This window comes from Vigna angularis, chromosome 4, assembly GCF_016808095.1.
Source record: "Vigna angularis cultivar LongXiaoDou No.4 chromosome 4, ASM1680809v1, whole genome shotgun sequence".
NCBI classification, from domain to species: domain Eukaryota; kingdom Viridiplantae; phylum Streptophyta; class Magnoliopsida; order Fabales; family Fabaceae; genus Vigna; species Vigna angularis.
In genome coordinates, this window is record NC_068973.1 from 17,408,588 (window position 1) to 17,429,141 (window position 20,554).

The window sequence follows — 20,554 nt, forward strand, 5'->3', positions numbered from 1 at the left end:
GCTTGTGTTGTTAGTGAAGGGAACCAAAACCAGTGGATTCCATGGTTTTTCTTTCTCTTACTGTTTTGATAATTTTAAACCTCGTAGATGACAATTCTTCTTCGTTGGTGCACTATATATATTCCACAGAAACCAACCCGTTTCTGCACATTGAAAAAGAAAAGTGCTTGTGTGTTCTGTGTAAGTCATTACTAATCAAAAAGTCAATCAAGCAAAGAAAATGGTTTCAACTACTGCTTGAAAAGTCATAAAGTGTAAAGGTATTTTCTTGCATATATACAACTGTACATGTTGCAACGTTTTTATTTTATTTCTTGCTTTAGTTTTTACTGCGCAAATGGTCCAACTAAATATCCATTCATTGCTTTTCCAGAATGCATGCCTATACTAAGAGTTAGAGGAGTTTGATTCATCTATACTAGTTTAACGTGGCCATCAATGAAATTTAGCATGCATTACACAATAGATTACAAAATTTCTGTGTATCTTAGTTGTGATTTTCTTTCTCCACTTTCTTTTTCCCTAATTATGAGTCTTCCAAAGTGTTTTTGCCTCGTATGCTTGCCGGGTTGTTCCTGTTGAGCCATGCAACTATCAACTTTCTTCAATTGTGTTGCATGCATTGGTCTTATCTGCTTCTTCATAACACTCACAATATGACCCTTTTTTGTAACTTTTAGTGATTAAGTAGTATAAGAAATTACTTAAAAAGACTACCATCCCTAAAACAAGTGATGTGACTTCAAATTATAACCTTGATTATGCATGAATTGATTAAAAATGCTGCATTGCAGCTGCGGTGGCATGGGAAGCCGGAAAACCACTGGTGATAGAGGAAATTGAGGTAGCTCCACCACAGGCTAATGAAGTTCGTCTGAAGATCTTGTTCACCTCACTCTGTCATACTGATGTCTACTTCTGGGAAGCCAAGGTAATCAATGGTTAATTTCTAAATAATAGTAGGATTCTAAGTATAACTGAACATATGTTGAAATTGTTAGATTGAATGTTTTACAGGGACAGACACCTCTATTTCCACGGATATTTGGTCATGAAGCAGGAGGGTATGCAGAATTTCCATTTGAAAAACAACAGCATCTTTCTTAATCTCAAATTTGTTTTTGTGTTTTAAACTTTTTCGTTTCTTTGCTTTCAGAATCGTGGAAAGTGTTGGTGAGGGCGTGACAGATCTCAAGCCTGGTGATCACGTGCTTCCAGTGTTCACAGGGGAGTGCAAGGAGTGTGATCACTGCAAATCAGAGGAAAGTAACATGTGTGACCTCCTAAGGATTAACACTGACCGTGGAGTGATGCTAAATGATGGCAAGTCAAGGTTTTCAATCAATGGACAACCAATATACCACTTTGTTGGAACCTCCACTTTCAGTGAATACACTGTAGTCCATGTTGACTGTGTTGCCAAGATCAACCCCACTGCCCCACTAGGCAAAGTTTGTGTTCTGAGCTGTGGAATCTCAACAGGTTGGAATAACTACACTCTGCTCTTTTAGTCATTTGTAAACTTTCTCTTTCAATTAACTGTATCATTGGTTTTCTTATTGAAGGTCTTGGTGCTACATTGAATGTTGCAAAACCAAGAAAAGGTTCATCAGTAGCTATATTTGGATTGGGAGCTGTGGTTGCTGTGAGTTGCCTTGCCTCTTCCAAAATGAAAGGAACCTATGGTGCATCTATCTCTGCTTAGTAAATGTTTTTGCTTTTACATTTTCTGTAGACTTGCTGGTGCTTCCAGGATAATTGGGGTTGACTTGAATTCCAACAGATTCACTGAGGTGAGTGAAACAGATAGAAAACCTTGTACGTCCACACACATGCACTCACATTACACACGAACTTGGAAGACTTTCTTTGAACTCATGAAAGATGCTTATCATATTTCTAAAATCTCCTTTTAGCTTATTCTGATAAGCTTAATAGACTCACTTTTAATAAGAATTTGTTAAATATATGGTTAATTGATCAATTTCTCCAAACATTTTCATAAGCACCTGAATCAGCTTGCTATTGAGGACCCTGATACATCAAAAACTTCAAATAACTCTGCATTGATTGTGTTCTGAATGTGCTTGTTTGTCTACAGCTAAGAAGTTTGGAGTTACTGAGTTTGTGAATCCAAGAGATTATGACAAACCAGTTCAAGAGGTTTGTCACCTACTATTAACTGACCAGTCATGAAACTATACACATCTTTTACACTTACTTGAATCTCTTTAATGCATTTCAGGTGATTGTTGAAATGACTGACGGGGGAGTGGACCGAAGTGTTGAGTGTACTGGAAGTATCAATGCTATGATCTCAGCATTTGAATGTGTGCACGATGTAATGTTCCTCAAGCTTCTTCTCAAGTCATTTGATTTTTCCATTCTTTTAACTGCAGTGTATCAATGGATGTCTTCAAATACTAAGTCCTAAATTCTCATTCTGATTTCCTCAGTATAACTCTTTAGGGATGGGGTGTAGCTGTACTAGTTGGTGTGCCAAATAAAGATGATGCTTTCAGAACCCATCCAATCAATGTCCTTAACGAAAAGACGCTCAAGGGTACTTTCTTTGGCAACTATAAACCACGTTCTGATCTCCCAGAAGTGGTCGAGATGTACATAAAAAAGGTCAGTGAGTTACATCATCAATAAGATCACTGTTTGAATTTTACATGCATCCACACATTAGTTGAGATTCGAGATTGTAGAGGGTATTGCGTGAAAAGTAGCTTTCGTTGACTAAATTGTTGATTTAGACACTCAAAAATATGTATTGTCAATCTTTTCTCATAGCTTTTCAAAGAAACTTCCTTTTCTTTTTCTTCTGATACTTCATGTCAACCTTTGACTGCTCCTGACTTAGAAATTGATCCTTTTCTTCTTTAGTCTTTCGAATGTGACAGGAACTTGAACTGGAGAAATTTATCACCCATGAAGTACCTTTCTCTGAAATCAACAAAGCCTTTGAATATATGCTCAAAGGGGAGGGCCTGCGTTGCATAATCCGCATGACTGCATAGAATTTATTCAAACAACTACTTTGAGTGGTGGAAAACAAACAAATAAATTATAATTGAGCATGTATTTAGCTGTGGTTATGGTAACGAAACAGTCTTCATAAGTTTGCTTTAAATTTCATGGGGAAGTTTAATACTTATGTAAATATCATGTTTATACAGAATAAACAAACTACCCATGTATTGCTGTATTTTTGGACAAGTATATAGTTTATACATTACAGTTCAGTGGGATTGAAGTTAATAATCATAAGTTGGAACAGTGTATTGAAAATCTCTAGAATCTTAATATTACCTAGTATGAGTTTATTACAGCTTTCTATGCTAAGAACAGTGCAGGGTTGGAAATTTAACTTTCAATAAAGTGGAGTCACTAAGCATAAAAGTTTTGTTACGTTTTACTTCTGTAAAAGGAACCCAATAATTGGAAGCTAAATCTGCAGTGGCAAAATCCACTATGTATTGCCAAAGCAGGAACATTTCAGACCATGCTTATATTGGTTTGAGAGTCTAATTTCTTGTTGGTTTATGACCCGTGACTCTGGGCTATAAAATGTTTGCTAGCAGACAACGATAACATTATGAGTAGCATACTTTCAACCTTCCAAATAAAGCCTTGAATCTATCAAGAGTATAGTAAATACAAGAAGAAAAAACCAACTCGTTTTGACAAGTTAAGACTATCCCCCAAAAAACTATACTTAAAAGCAGAAAATTATTTCATAGTAAAAGAGATTCTTTCATGAACAGGGCTTATCACGTGACACTTGATCAAACCGTGTACATCTGTTTTGTTCAATATATAAAATATTGTGACAATTTCAAATACCCTTACCCTTACAAACCAAAAGATTAAAGTAAAGTATTCATGTAATCATGAAAACACAAGACAAAGCAGATCTAAATAAGATCTTAAGAAGAAAGGAATCATATAACTCTACTTCTTGAGTTTATTGCCCCACTTTTCTATATATGAATTGTCTTCTCTCTTTTCACCCCTCCCCCTCAGAAAATCTCAAGATACCAACACCCTCCCTTACTCTATAATGGCTTCTAAGATCTTCTTCCTCTTGTTTCTCCTCTTTCTGCTATACCCTCATCAACATGCGTGTGTGAATGGAGATGCCACTTTGATCAAGAGAACTTGCAAGAACACCAAGTACTACAATCTATGCTTCTCTTCCCTCAAATCGGATCCAAGTAGTCCAAACGCAGATCCTAAAGGCCTAGCTATGATTATGATCGGAATCGGAATGAGCAATGCCACCTCGACTTCTTCCTACTTGTCTTCCAAGTTGCTTAGCCCCTCCAACAACACAACCTTGAAAAGGGTCATCAAGGAGTGTGCAGATAAGTACACATATGCTGGTGATGCTCTCCAAGCTTCAGTGGAGGATTTGCTCAATGAGGCTTATGACTATGCTTACATGCACATAACTGCTGCCAAAGATTACCCAAATGCTTGTCACAACGCTTTCAAACGGTACCCTGCTTTGAGTTATCCTCTAGATCTTGCTCGCAGAGAAGATGGTTTGAAGCATATCTGTGATGTGGCAATGGGGATTATAGATAATCTTGATTGGTAGGTTTATACATTTCACTGTAGCGTCCACTTTGTTCTGCAAACCGTGTCAGTTATACTATATCTCTGTTGTTAAGTTTGGCAACTTTGTATCTTGTTATGTTCTTGGTATAATATAATTAGACATAAAAGGATTAGTTTATTTGAATTTAACTAACCATCTTAACGTATTTATTTATGGAGCAACAAAATTTGAGAAAGTAAAGCTTAAAATTCTTTGTTTCAAAACAGTTGCAATGCACACATGTATATTATATACAAACAAAATAATATTTCAACCATGTTTATGTTATATACGTATAAATTTTAAAAATTCTATATACAAATTATCAGCATCATATATTTTATTTACATATGTATATCTTAATAAGAGTAAAATAATATCCGCATATACTTAGTAAAAAAATAACTTTTTCCATACTTGAAAATGGAATATGCAACCAGAATCTGAAGTTCTTTCAAATCAAATTCAGTTTGTGTATGCTGAAGATTTGACAATTGATGTATACAAGACACAATAAAAGATAAGAGTTAGAAGTTACACCCTATGAAATCTATTTATATTGTCCTGATTATTTATAAAGTTACCAGACACAATCAGAATCTAGGTAAGGTGATAAACTTTTTTCTCAATCCCTTTTTTAAATCAAAATATAGAAAATTGAAAACTTTACAAGCAATATATAATAACATGAGTTATAATACATATCTCACACTTCTCACACACTCATGCCAAATTAATAGTATTGTTCTTTGTATCTCAATAAAAAAACATCATAGTTTGTGGATTGCTTGATATGTTTTTGTCACAAAAAGAAATTGAGACTCGAGTGAAATTAAATAATGTTTAATAACAACATCAATGAAAAAAATAATTTAAATAACTGAAAAGCACACAAAATTTCTTTGACTTTAATGTTAGAATATGATGTATCATATGAAATATTGATCGAGTGGTTACAAACAACCAACTGGAATTTCAGGTAATCTGTTTATATTTTATTGGGCTTATATCACCTTAGGATCCATGAGGTAAACTATAAATACAAAGTCAGGGCCGAAAGCGAGGTACGTTTCACTTACGCATTATTTACTCTACATGACTCTCAAATATTCAATAGTGAGAACCATTCACTAAATATTCAACCAAGAGTCGAAGCTCTTCAAATCACACGCCTAACTTGAGCATCGGAGTATCTTTTACAGGTACATCCTTCCTCGTCAAGAAGGAGACCGATCGGTTTGTGCCAACACCGATCGGCCAATAGCAGGAGTTTGGAAGCGAGCGAGCGGTTTAGACACATCAGCAGGTTAGTCTCTCGGTCCTGAAACAGAATATAATTTTCAAAAAGAAAGAAAGGATCTCACACTACATTTCTAATATGTTTGACTCATCCTTTCTTTTGGTTAAAAGGGAAATAAACTTCCCTCGTTCTTTTTAGTTTTAAGTAAAACAAATATCATAATAATTTCTCCAATAGAGGTTAAAAATTGTATCACATGGTAAACATTTATTCACTCATTTCCTTACCTTATTTCAAAGAAACAGTATTACATTTATTTAATTTTATATATATATATATATATATATATATATATATATATATATATATATATATATATATATATTAACTCATGCATTCTAGTTGCTTAAAAAAGTCCTAAATTAATATTGTCTTTTATACATATATTTACATCTAAACCCTATTATAAACCTATTTTAATAGAAGTAACGTGTCAGATTTTAAAAAAAAATTATGAATGTTTGTTCCCGAAACTGATGTCTTCAGTATGGTTTTATTTATTAATTACTTGACCAAATATTATTGTACTCTAAAAATACTTTAATAAAATTTTAAATAATAGAAAAGTACTCTATTTTATTTACTATAATAGATGAATAATTAAGCCATTGTGTTAATTTTGCATGCTTTGTACAATGCTTCACTTGTTTGGGTACAGCTATTTAGTGCTGCCAAAAAGGTGGATAAGGATTTTTCAAATAATTCATCTCCCACTGATGAAAGTGTATGAATTATTTGAGAGATTATTGTGCATAGGTCATAGTCAACTAAAGAAATTATGAAAAAGGTTTAATCATTGTTTCAAAGTTACTGTATCACAATCGATGTACCTGTGAAAGTTTGTGGAAGTTTTTCCTCTATTCTCCTTATAAAGAATGTAACGATCTTAAACAAAGTTGATTGAAATATTTATTAAAAATTGATTTGATTTATTTGAATTCAATTTGTCTTTTACCTATGCTTTTAGAATGATATCTTAAGAAAACCATGGAATTCATTTATGTGAGAGATTGTCAACTAGGTTTTTAAAAACAGCAAATCAGTCTGTATAATTGTACTCTATCAATTGAATTACCCTCCAACATGATTTGTTAGTGACATCCTCAATCAATCACCATTATTACATACTATGCTAAAAGTTTGTTGCTTTTGTCACGTAGACTTCAACACCTACGTTACACCAATAGATTTCAACACTAACAATTCCTTCTATATTTTGGATTTTGTTCTGTATTTTCACTACAAAAAAGAAGGGCATTACCGAAGGCCAGAAGCCCTCGGAAACAGCCCAAAACCGTCGGTAAAAGGTAATTACCGAAGGCTTATCGACGGCCAAAGAGCCCTCGGTAAATCGCTTGTCGCTAACATTTACCGAGGGCTTTTGACCTTCGGTAATTACCGAGGGCCAAAAGCCTTCGGTAATTACCGAATAGCTGAAAAAAAAAAGTATAATGGAGGGTACTCAGTCAAGGGTCTGGTAATCGTTTACACCAACCCTTTAAACGATTACCCGAGAGAAAATTGTAATTTGTACAGAAAGTCTAACACAGGTACTCAGTCAGGTGAACAGGGGTCACCATTGAAAAAAAAGTGACTTTTAGGCACTTTTGCACTTGTCTTAGGCTGTTCCTTGTGTTTCAGTGGTGGGAGAGGGAGGTTAGTGATGTGATTATGTCCCAATGATGGAGGAAAGTGATGTTTTGGCACCCCATGATGGAGGAAAGAAACAATGTTTATGAGATGAGCAACTTGAGTGAGATAACATGTTGTCAACTTTGACCTTTGCTGGCTATTTTACTGATAACTTTTCCCACCGACCTCCAAATGATGTGATTCTTTTTTTATTAGAAACTAGACTCAAAAATCTTTCCAATGACTACTAATTTGTAATTTTTGGACATTTGAGTTGGTACAGTTTATTGTTTCAAGTTAGCGTTTCATATATTTTTGCCAACTCTGACCTTTGCTTGTTCTTTTGCTCATAACTTTCTCCACCGAACTCCAAATGAGTTGATTCTTGTTTTGTTGGAATCTATACTCAAAGACCTTTCAAATTATGCCTTAGAAATCAAATTTACACCTTCTTTGACACTGTAATCGATTACAAGGACACTGTAAACGATTACCCGAGAGAAAATTGGATTTTGTACAGAAAGTCCAACACAGGTACTCAGTCAGGTGAACAGGGGTCACCATTGTTAAAAGAAGTGAGTTTTAAGCACTTTTGATCTTGTCTTAGGCTGGTCCTGGTGTTTTAGTGGAGGAAAGTGATGTTTTGGCACCCCATGATGGAGGAAAGAAACAATGTTTATGAGATGAGCAACTTGGGTGAGATAACATGTTGTCAACTTTGACCTTTGCTGGCTAGGTAATTCTTTGCTTTTGACAAGTTTCCTAGGTTCATTCCACTAGTTTAGACATGTTAGGATGTTCACATACCTTAGAATGAGTCTACATTAGGTGAAATGACAATTTGTCACCTTATAAGTACACTTTTTAGGTACTAAATACTCAAACTTTGAGTTTTAGGTTATTGTTTTGCTTTTTATGGATTTTTTACAATGTTTTAGTCATATCCTTACATTTGGAAACATAAACCTGCACATAAAATTGGGTTTTTCTGGTTTTTTTGGATTTTTCTGGTTTTGGACTTTTCAAAACTGGATTGCAGGGGTGTATTTGGTTGAGTTTATGATTTGTTTTCACTTGTAGAATCATTCAAAATTGTTTGAAACCACTTCAAGCAACTTTATATGCTTAAATTGAAGGGATTCAAACTGTGAAACAGTAATGAAAACTGCCACAGTAAAATAGGATAGGACCACTTACTATATTGAACCCTAAGTAGTAAGATGTAATTTGGTGAAATGGTGCAAAATTGACCAAAGGAACAGTTAAAATGAACTTTGATGCACCAAATATATGTATAGAAACAACCAAATTGTGCCAAAATCTACTGAATCACACTATCACTTGTTGAGTTCCAAATTTCAAGCAAAAATGGGAAGTCAAACTATGATTTGGCAGATTTAATGAAAATGGACCAAGGAAACAGTTGAAACAAGTTTCAAATGGTCTAAAACACTTGCACAAATGTTTAAACTGGTCTGAAATAGGCAGAGTCACCAAAACACGGTTGCAGTTGGTAAAAGTGCAAAAAAATGAACTAAAACTATTGCAGATTTGAGAAAGCAGTGCATTCAAAGCTGGATAGCTCAATTAAAGACTCAAACAATGCCTAAAAACACTACATCTAACTACAGATAAACCTACTGCTATGGATGACTTGAGAGGCAATTTTTCACAGCTATGGTTAGACACCTAATTTGATGATTGGAGCAACTTTGTATGCATTATTTGAAGGTGTTTAAACTGTCAAACAACAAGGATATATGCAGCAGCAGAAATTGAGTAGTTCACTTCCAATTTCAACAAAATGTGATGCTTGGAATGATGATTTTGCATATGGATTGAAAATTGACCAATTGAACAGTAAGAACAAGTTTGAAATGGTCAATTGTATGTGCACAAACATTCAAACACCACAAAAGCACACAAAGTCTCAATATCACTCTTAAAAGTTGCCAAATTATGTTGAAAATTAATGAAAACTGCAGCAGTTTGGAAAATACTGGAAGCAAAGCTGGATTGATCAAACAAGTGATTATGAATGTCCTAAATCTAGATCTATCTGCAGAAATAGTTAAGACAAATGGATTTGAGTGGATGCACATGAAGTCAAAATAGCTTTGGCCTAAAGACAATTCTGCACTATATTTCAAGTGCTGAAAATTCCATTTTGCCTAATCTGAATGCATTAAACAACAGACAGGACACTGATTTTATTGAGCTTGGCTTGGCTTAAGGGTGAAAGGGAGTGGAAAACAGGCTACTCTTAGAGCACCTAGTGAGGAATAATGTGTTTATTTCAAACTTCCTAGTACTAATGTGTTTATTTCAATTCCACCAAGTTGTGAGCACAAGTGTTATTCTTGCACTCCATCTGAAGCTATTCAAGTTCCCAGCATCAACAACAAAAAAAGTCATTTGAGTTTGCAGTACTCAAATTATGAGCCAGAGAGTTGGAAATCATGGTTTCAATTTTGGTGATTCCTAAATTGTACATCACAGGATTGGAAAAGCTAGCAATAAAGTTTCCCTTAAACATACATTTTCCAATAACCAAATCAAAGGGATCTGATGGAGGGTTCCAAAGCAAAGCTACTGGAAATCTACCATAGTATTTAACTTGTCTATAACTATATCATCAACTTCAACTCAACACAATCAAACACACATTGGATTACAGAGACGGTATGAAAACACAAAATAACCAACTAATAAAACCAGAAAGATGATAAAATTATCATTTAACAACGTTGCAACAATCACAATTTACAACTTACCTCCACGGCAACCCCCTCCAATAGCCTCCCTTGAGATAATGGAACACCTCCTCACGTAGCAGCAGGCGCGGAGTCACGTAGCAGCAGGCACGGAGTCACGCAACGATAATGGATGCCCTCGTCACACACCGACAGCCGCTTGGTCTCGCGATAATGGCGATAGCCCCGTCGTCAGGCAACCACCTCCAATACTCTCGCCACAATAGCTCACCTGAACCACCAGATTGCTCACGAGCCCGCAATGCGACTACCATGGAGGACCGCGACTGAAGAGCAACGATAATGGAGGATTGGAGAATAAGGGTTTGAAAAGAAACCGTACACTGAAGATTGGGGAACGGCGGTATGCAATGGTGGATTAGGGAACAACGCCGGTCACGATTGGGGTTAGGGTAGGGGTAGTACAGAGTGAGATTAGCAATGAGAGCTCTGCTGTTTTGGGGAAGAAGTGTTTTTGCGAAATGCAATTACAGGAGGGAAAACCCAAATGTTATTTCATATACCTGAACCACTTACCGAGGGGCATAGGCCTTCGGTAATTAACCACTTACCGAAGGCCTTTAAGCCTTCGGTACAGGTAATGTACCGTCGGTAATAACAACTTTTCTTGTAGTGTTTGTAAAGATTTGTAAGGACTCTTCAAGCTTTTCAACCTTCGATCTTTCAATCTTTAAAGTACTTGTTTTTCTACTTAACGTACATTCCTCCTAAGACAAAAAAGAGATATGCAACAGAAGACATTTTAACGTTCAAGTTAGTCTCTCATGTCAGCAAGTGGTATGCAGTAACTAAAATTAACACATCTCGTAAAATGTGCTATTTATACTTATTGTTTATAGGCTTTTACTTGGATAGGCCTGAGCCCATAGAACCAAATACTCACTACAAAAAAGAAGGGTATTACCGAAGGCCAAAAGCCCTTGGAAAATGCCAGAAGCCGTCGGAAAAGGGTATTTACAGACGGCTTATCGACGGCCAATGAGCCCTCGGTAAATCCCTTGTCGCTAACAATTACCGAGGGCTTCTGCCATTCGGTAATTATCGAGGGCCAAAAGCCTTCGGTAATTACCGAGGGCCAGAAGCCTTCGGTAATTACCGAGGGCCAGAAGCCTTCGGTAATTACCGAGGGCCAGAAGCCTTCGGTAAGTTCCGAAGGGCGGAAGCCTTCGGTAATTACCAAACGTGGGTAGTTACCGAAGGCCAAAAGCCTTCGGTAAGTTCCAGGCAGATGTAATGCACAATTGTATTTCTTATGAAACCAAACTTTTCACAACACAAACAAACCTGCATAATAGTTTTCAAGCACATACAGACCTGCATAATGTGCATCTCAATAATGCAATCATTGATCAAAATCCATAAAACATCCATTAATCCATAGAACATGTATTTATATTTAAAACATATAACAATGTAACATAATGATGTTCTAACATCCAAATCATCCAATTGATCTAACATCCAAATGATGTGAACTCCAAATGTTGTAATATCCAAATGTTTCTATAACAACTAATAACAAAATGAAACTAATAATGTACATAGTTATCATCAGAATGATCTTCATCATCCTGCTCCTATATAGATGGCTGGACTGGTGTGGGTTGGACTGATGAGGGTTGGACTGATGTGGGCTGCTGAGGGACAGCGGGTGACGAGGAGGGTCGTGGCTGGGTTGGAGGGATATTGAATTCATCCTGTGAAGTACCAGGCAATACTCTCATGACCAGGGCCTTAAAGTTTGTAAATTCTGCTCTCAAATCAGTGATTTCCTGGTCACGTTGCTCTAGTGCCTGCGTGAGGCGGAGAACGACCTCGTGAGGAGCAGTGGTGGAAGAAGAAGGTTGGTGCTTCAGAGTACCTCCTCTCGATGTTGTATAGTTTGCAGCAAGTTGTCCTGCACCGTACACTCGTCCCTTTTTCTTCCCACCAACGATGTCGATCCAACACTGTGTCCTACGGATGTCATCTTCTGCATTACTGCCATCATCCGGTGTAGGAGCTGACTCATGTTCAGATCTAACCTGTGAAAGTCTCGTAGAAAATTCTTCCTATTGAAACATTAAAAGCAATGTTAGGGAATGATAGAATAACATAAATGAAAAATTAGTAATAGTAATAGTATTATTTGCTTACATGAGTCTTCTGAGATCTTTCATCAACGAATTGATTAGTGCCCTTCCTTACATGAGTTTGTGCAAAGACCTCATCAACATGGACCGCCCGTCCCAGAGCTTGTGCCTGTAACATAATTTAGAATTAGAAGTGTACATATGAAATAGAAAATACATAACTTATATATGAAAGAAAAGTTATGTAATGAAATTATACCATACGAATGGCATGCTCATGAATGGTTATCGACCCACCAGTATGTAGGGTGCCACCCTTTTCAGATGCTCTGTTCCTCTAGGCTTTGGCACACTTATTGCGAAACTCTAATGTATTCCAATGAGCCAGTAAAGAGTTCCAAATTTGTTCACCCAGCCAGTAAGGGCGCTGTCCTCCATTGCGGGCATCCCTAAACATCTCTGACAGCCAATGAGATGCTTTCATGTGGAAATTTCTGTGTATCTGTGTTTCATGTTTAGGTTTCCACTGCATCTTCATCTGTAACATTAAACAGAACAAACATTGAATAATGAACATACTAAAATAAGAGGGACAATTAGTTTAATGGATTGTTCATCTGAAAGCGCTCCCAGAATGGCTTTTTTTCGTCATCAGGTATTGCTCCCCAAGTAGGTCATGGACTTAAAAAATTGTTACTTAATTGAACGTGTGATGGCCTGGGAAGCAATCCTAGATGGAATAAACCTGCATAATAAAAGTCATTTGAATTACAATAGGGTTTAAACATCAAATTATATCAAGAGATTAAAATCTTACCCTTTACCATACGGCTCAATCCATGGTCGATCATGGAGGGGCGGGTCAAGACCTTCACCATCACCACTTGAGTCTGGATCAGCAGATGGTGTGACAGTCTCAGAAGGCGGTATACAAGATGAGGAAGGTATAGAAGTAGGGTCAGGGAGAGGAGTGGAGGTAATAACCACAGGGGGAGGAGTGGGGGTTATAATCACAGGAGGAGGAAGAGGGTCTGCTGTAGGGGTAGTAGAATGGTGTGCTGCAGAAGTAGGAGAAGGGTGTACTACAGGGGTAGGATAAGGGTGTATTGCAGAGGTAGGAGTAGGGTCTACTGCAGGGGTAGGAGGCTGTATTGTAGGGGGTAGGAGGAGGCCCCACAGATGATGTACTGCAGGTAGCAGTGGTAGGTAGTTTAGCAGGCACCCTAAGTACATACTTTGGTGCCTGCTGTTGCCTCTTTCTAGGCCTTGCTAGCCCCTTTCCTTTATCAGGACGTTTTGAACCTTGTCCTGTCATTGCTGCATTGAAATGGTTACAAATAAAGCGAAAAAATAGAAATGAATAAGGAAGGATCAATGGTTTTTAAAGTCAATGTATAAATAATTGCATAAAACTTTTAAGATGGTATTTTAGATAACTCTATTCAAATGATAGTTCAATTTGCTACAATAGATGTCCAACATTCAATCGTCGTCATCATGATCTTCATCTTCATCTTCTTCTTCTTCATCATTGTCATTATCATCATCGTCTTCTTCTTCTTCTTCTTCGTGGTCATCATCATCATCATCATCATTTTCTTCTTCTTCTTCTTCTTCTTCTTCTTCCTCTTCTTCTTGTTCTTCATCACCTTGTATTATTGCTTCTAATTCATCTCCATCACCATCAGGGTCGACCAATGCGGTTATACGTTCAACTTCAATAATTTCTTGTGGTTGTGACATTTGGTCAAGTTGGTAGGCAACATCTTCCTCAACCTCATTTGAGTCAATGCGACCTCTAGGCTTGGTTTGTATTGCTACGGCCCAACCACGCTTGTCAATATTACGAAATGGTGGATATGGCACATAATAAACCTGTCTGACATTAGTTGGTAGAATGAAAGGATCAAACGGTCCATATCTTAAACTCTGGTTGAGTTTGACAATATTAAAGCGTGGATCCACTCTAGTACCAGCTCTAGAAGGATCAAACCATTCACAATAAAAAAGTACTACTCTGTTTCGAGAAGTAGTGTTGTTGTACTCTAGCTCATATATTTTATGAATGATGCCGTAGAAATCATCATAACAACCCTTTGTTAGGCCCTTGACATACACACCACAATTTGATGTTTTCTTTCCTTTAGACCATTCATGTGTATGGAATTTGTAACCATTGGTGAAGTAAGTGTGCCATTCTTTGACACATCTCATTGGCCAATTCGAGAGATGTCTTAACTCTTGAACCGTGGGAGTTAATGCCTGATTAAAAACCTACAAAGGTAATAACAAAATTATAAAAGAAAGAGTCAAATTAACCTTGCTCTAAATGTAGGAAAAATTACGGACCTGATTAACATACATCCATTAACACAACAATCAATCTTCTTGACTTCCGATCCCAACTTTGAAACACATTTTTTGGCTTGGTAATAATTCTTCGGCATGAAATTGTTTGGTGGTGTCAAATCTAACATCAATTTTGTATAGAAGTCCACTGCTTGAACGGGAACGTTCCAATTAGATTTGCCAGCCATGAGTCTAATGCACACTGACAATTTTGACTCAGATGAACCTTCAAATACAGGTAGATTTGCCTCTGTAAGTAAATTGTAAAACCTCTGCGTCGTTTCATTTGCAGGCTCTTCATCATGACTATCGTCTGCTTCTTCAGCATGGTGACGAAGAGCATTGTCGACCATCTCTTGCATATAGGCAAATTGATCTATCTCAGATGTATGTACAATAGTATTCGAACCTGATGCAAGCCGTTTAATAGCTGCAGTGGAGGTCGAAGGAATTTCTTCACCATGAAATGTCCAGACCGTGTAATTAGGCATGAACCCTTTTTGGTAAAGGTGAACTTTGACGACTTCATCTTTCAAAATCCTTGTACATTCGCACTTGATGCATGGACATCGAATCCCTCCATCAAGGGGATAATATTGACATCGTCGGGCCGTCTCCACGAACTCTTCAACTCCGATGACAAAAGATTCCTTCAAACATCTCCTTCCACTATAACAACGATCATACATCCATCCACGATGGTTGGGAAAATGGGCCATGTTCTGTGACAAGCCAAAGAAATCAAAACTTAGCCAAAACAGCAACACTCCATGTGACATAAGTAATAAACCTATTACTACTCAAGTCAAACATGGAAGGCAATTTCAACACTATTGTCATAGGCATTCAATAAGGGCATGCAAAGACAAGTCCTCAGTATTGAAATGCCTTTGACATCCTAAGTGGTTGTGTATACAATTTGGGGGAGACAATAATCTGACATTACTAAAGTTCTCTAGTACTTTCACATATTTTGTACATTGTAAGTGTTTAAGGTACTATTACCCTTCTCATTCTACTGAGAATGTTTTTAGTAACATACGACTTTAAATGACTACTTAACCTTATCAAGGAGTAGCCTAATAAATGAACATACAATATACACGAGCATACAATATATACATCAACATACAACATATAGATGAACATTCACTGGTGGTCTAAATGCAGGTTTGATAACAAATTTGTCCAAGGAAATAAAATTCTCACCTACTTTAGTCTATTTATAGTTCTTTTATCTTTTAAAAGTGGTGTAGATAGTTAGTTTACTGTTTTCAACTCTACTTTAATATACTTTTCGGTCTTTGGAATTGTAGTGTATTTTAGGTACTACTTTTAGGTTTCTAAGTTGACAAATTTTGAGTTCTAGGTATTTTATGTAGTGTGAGTGCTTAAATAGCTACGTTCTACCATTCTTAACTTGTTAGGATAGTTTATTTGTAGTATATTTTCCTAGTTTAGTGCAGTTTGCAAAATTAGTACAATATTTTTCAGTTTTAAGTAGTGATTTTTAGCTATTTCATCTAATTTCTGTTTAACTCCACCTTGTTGCTGTTTTCCGGGTTGGTCTTCTGCACTTACACACTCTAGTACAGTCACTTTTAACATTGCCTAGTTAATTGAATGTTATAAACTCACTTTTGGTGGTGTGAGGGAGTGATTATTTTGCAGTTTTGGCCATAACAAAGTCAGATATAGAAGTCTACCATTTGTATGTTGTGTCACAGTTTGAGCAAGTCTAAAGTGAGCAAGTCTAAAGTGATCTTTAAAAGTTGGTAGCAGAGTTCAATTACTGATATAATGGTCTAAGTGCATAATAGTATACTAAACCATCAAAATTTAGTCAAAAATGGGAACTGACAAGGTGTTTTTTAGTAACAGTTTGGATGGACCAGAAACTAATGTATATAATATGTGAGATAAACAATAATACATAACTTTAACTATATTTTAATGCTTGAGGGATTAAAGTAGTATAATATTATGAATAAAGGAAAATTTTGAAACATCACGTGAAAGTGGAAAAGCATGGAGAAATAATGGAATGCAAAATTATGAATAAAGGAAAAGGGTCCAGTACGCACATTAGAGGGAATCCAACTGCCACCCAAATTAAAAGGTATGGCTTTCACGTGAAAAGCAAAGAGCAACGGTGTGCACGATTGGAAGACATTCACGACTGGAATAAAAATTAAATGCAGATGCCAATTCACTTAATACAATTTCCCATTCAGAAAGTGCATGGAAGTGGGCAGCCGCCCCCACATTGTCCACCACTTGTGAACACACAGATTCTTCATTTTGAAGAAACGTCCAAGAACTCATGGGCATCCATCATTCACATTATCAGCAACCACCGAGAAAGGAGAGCTGCTACACTTGAGAGGCAAGCATTCCAGCAAACATCACAAGACCAGAGAAGAAGGAAAGGCCGTGAAGCAGTAGCACATGAAGACCTCACGGCCTTGGCCCACATAAAAGGTGAAATTGTTTGTCACAGCTTGGAGTAAAATCAGCAAAGGCTATTGGAAGCAGCTCACGGATCCATTCTTCACCACCTCCTCACCAACCAGCAAACATCCATCCAATAATCCAGCAAACATCCATCCAAGGAAGAGCTGAAAAATGGAGGACCCTTCTTGTTCTTGTTTGGATTGAAGAAGGATGGAAGAAGTTGGCCACACCAGACGAAAAAGAAGGCAGCAAACACACATGTAGTAATGACAAACTTCAATCATCTTTTGTAATCTGGACTTTGTTTGTGCAAGTCAATTTTATTTTGGAAGCATTTTCTTTCCTTTGATGTGTTGGAAAAGATCACGGTTGTTTAGTTATCCTTTCTTCAGTTACTTTTCTGTGATGAAACTTTGATTGAATCCTTGTATGGTTTGTTATTGAGTGTTCACGGCTGTTTAAGGGTGTAAGGAATAATTGTTCATGAGTTTCTTTTAATAATCTTAAGAGTAAAATGAGGCAAAGTAAAAGAGGATTAAAATTGGTAGAAGAAGAAGAAATTGATCTGTTTTGGATGTGTCTAGTTATCTGTGAGGTATATCCAAAGGTCACGTGGCTGCCGGTTATATGTGAGGTATATACATAAACTAAAAAAGTTAAGTACACTATCTAATATGTATTGCAGAAAGTGAGATAATTGACAAAAGTTGATCTTAGTACTCTAGTATTTCAAGTAAGGACTCTAGTATGGATTGTCAGGTTCAATGGCTCTTCAACTACAGTAGCTAGATTTTGTGGTATGATTCACCAAAGGTTCTTATTAATTAGTACAAGAGTGTAAAAAATGTTTGTCAACAGCAAACAAGCTAAATAGGTATTACACTACTCACTAGGGTAGTCAAAGGAAAAGTGCATAACAAACCAACATCATTATAATGAAGTGTGATGGGATGTTAGAACCCAGTTGGTATAGGACTTGAGTCCCACAAACGTAAAGGATTTTAAAGTTGGGTTAGCTAGACCTTGTTGAGCTTTCCAACTGCAACAACTAACTTTTTATGGTGTGGTTCTCCCATGATTATTAACACACCAATGCAGGCTATACAGATTCACCAAGGATATAAAATATACCTATTACTATTATCATTTTAAAGATAATTTATGTAGTTGTTCAAGTTTCAAACTGCAATACTTTGAATAAAATGTACCAAGTAATTAAAATAACTTATCCATTGATCTAGAATAAACAAAAAAATTCTCTAATTTATTTAACAGTTCAATTTTCTTCCAGGCTACTGGAAGTCCACTGGAAAAGATACAAAGGTGTACTATAGAGGCAGAGCTCCTCAAGGAATCAGAACTGATTGGGTAATGCATGAGTATTGCCTTGATGACAAAGAGTGTGAAGACACCACTGGATTACAAGTATGTGTGTATATATATATCTTTTATATCTTTCTTTATGACACATTTATTAAGTTATCAATATGACATTATCATCTTTTCTTATGTAACCTTTCTATCACATAATATTACTTCAGTATCTCACATTATTATCATTTTCACCTCTATGTATCTCTCATAGTGTGTGCACACGGGCATTTGTATTCATACCATTACTTGAAATTAATTGCAGTGTGTTTGACAAAATGACAGAACAAAAGGAAACTGACATGGTTTGTTTAGTTTTTGTGATGAATGAAAACAGTGTGAAAGCATGGGACCAGTGGAGAAGAAGCTTGAGGAAATGGAGATAGAATACGCGCGTGGAATGGTGGAAGAAGGCAGGATCAAAGTGGATCAAATGTTTTTTCATGACCCAGATGGGTTCATGATTGAGATATGCAACTGTGATATCCTTCCCGTGATTCCCTTACCAAGTGACATGGTTAGGTCATGCTCTAGAATGAACCTTCAAATGCTTCAACAGAGACAGACACACCAAATTGTGAAACAGGACTCAGCTTTAATGTTATCTTGAGTATTTCGCTAGTTATGCTTATTGAAATTGGCTTTTTAGGTGTACCAGTAGCTTTTTACTCTGATCCAGTATTTGATATCAGTTTTCATAATCAACAGATATTAGCTTGCTCTGCTCTCAAAATGGTTATTTCTAAAAAATGCATTAGCAATCAAAATGACTACTTTGAACAAAAGTTTTTATAAAAAATCATATTGCACAAACTAATTCTGAGAATACATTGAACATAGTCAGAACACATTATTCTTAGCTTTTATAGTTCATCAATCAAAATGACAACTTACCTCGACGGTAGCCCCTTCAATAGCCTCTGAAGCGGTAGTGGAAGACCTTGTTACAGAGCGACACTCCCCTGGTTGCGCCGCCTCGCCTACGCCGCCTCCTCGAATATCCTCCCTCGACAATGGTAGCCTTCAACTGAACCACCCACCTCCTTCCTCAGCTCAGAACACTGCAACACGCTACAACAAAAAACGTTCCACCACTGACGCGTAGTCGAAAACAGTAAGAGGAAAAGAAAATGAGATGGGAGAATGGGAGACTTCACCTATAATGGAGGACTGGGGAAGAAGCAGTCTGCACACGCGACACAGGCAGTTCATCGAGGGAGGTAGGGCACATAATCTCAATATTGGGGAAGAGGGAGTTTTCGTGAAATGAGGGGAGGGAAATATGTCACTTTCTAATTTCATATACATCATTCACTTACCGACGGTCCTTTGCCTTCGGTAATCACCCCTGTCCATTACAGACGGCCATTACCCTTCGGTAAAGTGATACTACACAAGCCTTCGGAAAAGCCTTCGGTAAACTATATTTACCGAAGGCCACAAGGCCTTCGGTAATCTTCCGCCGGTAATAATTGTTTTTCCTGTAGTGGTACTCAAACTTTGAGTTTTAGGTAGTTGTTTGCTTTTTAGTAGTTTCCTAGCTTCATTTGACTATTTTAGACTTGTTAGGATAGTAACATTAGTTATTGTTAGTCTACTTTAGGTGAATTGCCACTTTCTCAGCCTTTTACTTGACTTTTTAAGGTTTCAAGTACCCAAACTGTGACATTTAGCTACTTCATATAATTTGACATGTTTCTTAACTTCATTTAACAACTTTAAACTTGTTAAGATTAGTAGAACACACAGTCTTATGCTAATTTAGGTGAGTTCCCAATTTCTCACCTATTTAGTACACTTTTGTAGGTTTTAAGTAGTCCAATTTTGAGTTTTAGGTACACTACCAATTTCACTTCTTTCTTACCTTCATTTAACTAGTTTAAACTTGTTAGAATATGAAGATTACACATTCTAAGGTTACTTTAGGTGAATTTCTAATTTATCACCTATTTAGTACACTTTTTTATGTTTTAAGTGCCAAATTTAGAGATGTGAG

At 36.6% G+C, this 20,554-nt stretch overlaps 2 protein-coding genes, 1 long non-coding RNA gene and 1 pseudogene across 3 annotated transcripts; all 4 read left to right on the forward strand.

The window, feature by feature from the left end:
• The first annotated feature begins 220 nt into the window (after positions 1-220).
• LOC108330381 (alcohol dehydrogenase-like) lies at positions 221-3,259 on the forward strand (annotated as a pseudogene).
• Positions 2,258-3,023, forward strand: LOC128193356 (alcohol dehydrogenase 1-like). Its single transcript, XM_052876454.1, has 3 exons — positions 2,258-2,341; positions 2,470-2,631; positions 2,907-3,023. Exons 1-3 carry the CDS (start codon positions 2,258-2,260, stop codon positions 3,021-3,023), a joined length of 363 nt encoding a protein of 120 aa, XP_052732414.1.
• Positions 3,260-3,835: 576 nt separating the features above from the next.
• LOC108331071 (cell wall / vacuolar inhibitor of fructosidase 2) lies at positions 3,836-4,755 on the forward strand. Its single transcript, XM_017565687.2, has one exon. The coding sequence runs from the start codon at positions 4,067-4,069 to the stop codon at positions 4,604-4,606; it is 540 nt and encodes a 179-aa protein (XP_017421176.1). The 5' UTR covers positions 3,836-4,066; the 3' UTR covers positions 4,607-4,755.
• A 7,321-nt stretch (positions 4,756-12,076) lies between these two features.
• LOC128196374 (uncharacterized) lies at positions 12,077-19,270 on the forward strand. The gene is made up of 3 exons (XR_008248633.1): positions 12,077-17,447; positions 18,479-18,612; positions 18,874-19,270. It is a non-coding gene; the product is annotated as an uncharacterized LOC128196374 (long non-coding RNA).
• The last annotated feature ends 1,284 nt before the right edge of the window (positions 19,271-20,554 follow it).

Bases quoted from the DNA above. Each gene is read 5' to 3' on its own strand.
- LOC128193356 (XM_052876454.1), top strand. From the start codon at position 2,258: ATGACTGACGGGGGAGTGGACCGAAGTGTTGAGTGTACTGGAAGTATC. The intron at 2,342-2,469 runs GTAATGTTCCTC...ATAACTCTTTAG, and splicing joins CATTTGAATGTGTGCACGAT to GGATGGGGTGTAGCTGTACT. The intron at 2,632-2,906 runs GTCAGTGAGTTA...CGAATGTGACAG, and splicing joins TCGAGATGTACATAAAAAAG to GAACTTGAACTGGAGAAATT.
- LOC108331071 (XM_017565687.2), top strand. From the start codon at position 4,067: ATGGCTTCTAAGATCTTCTTCCTCTTGTTTCTCCTCTTTCTGCTATAC.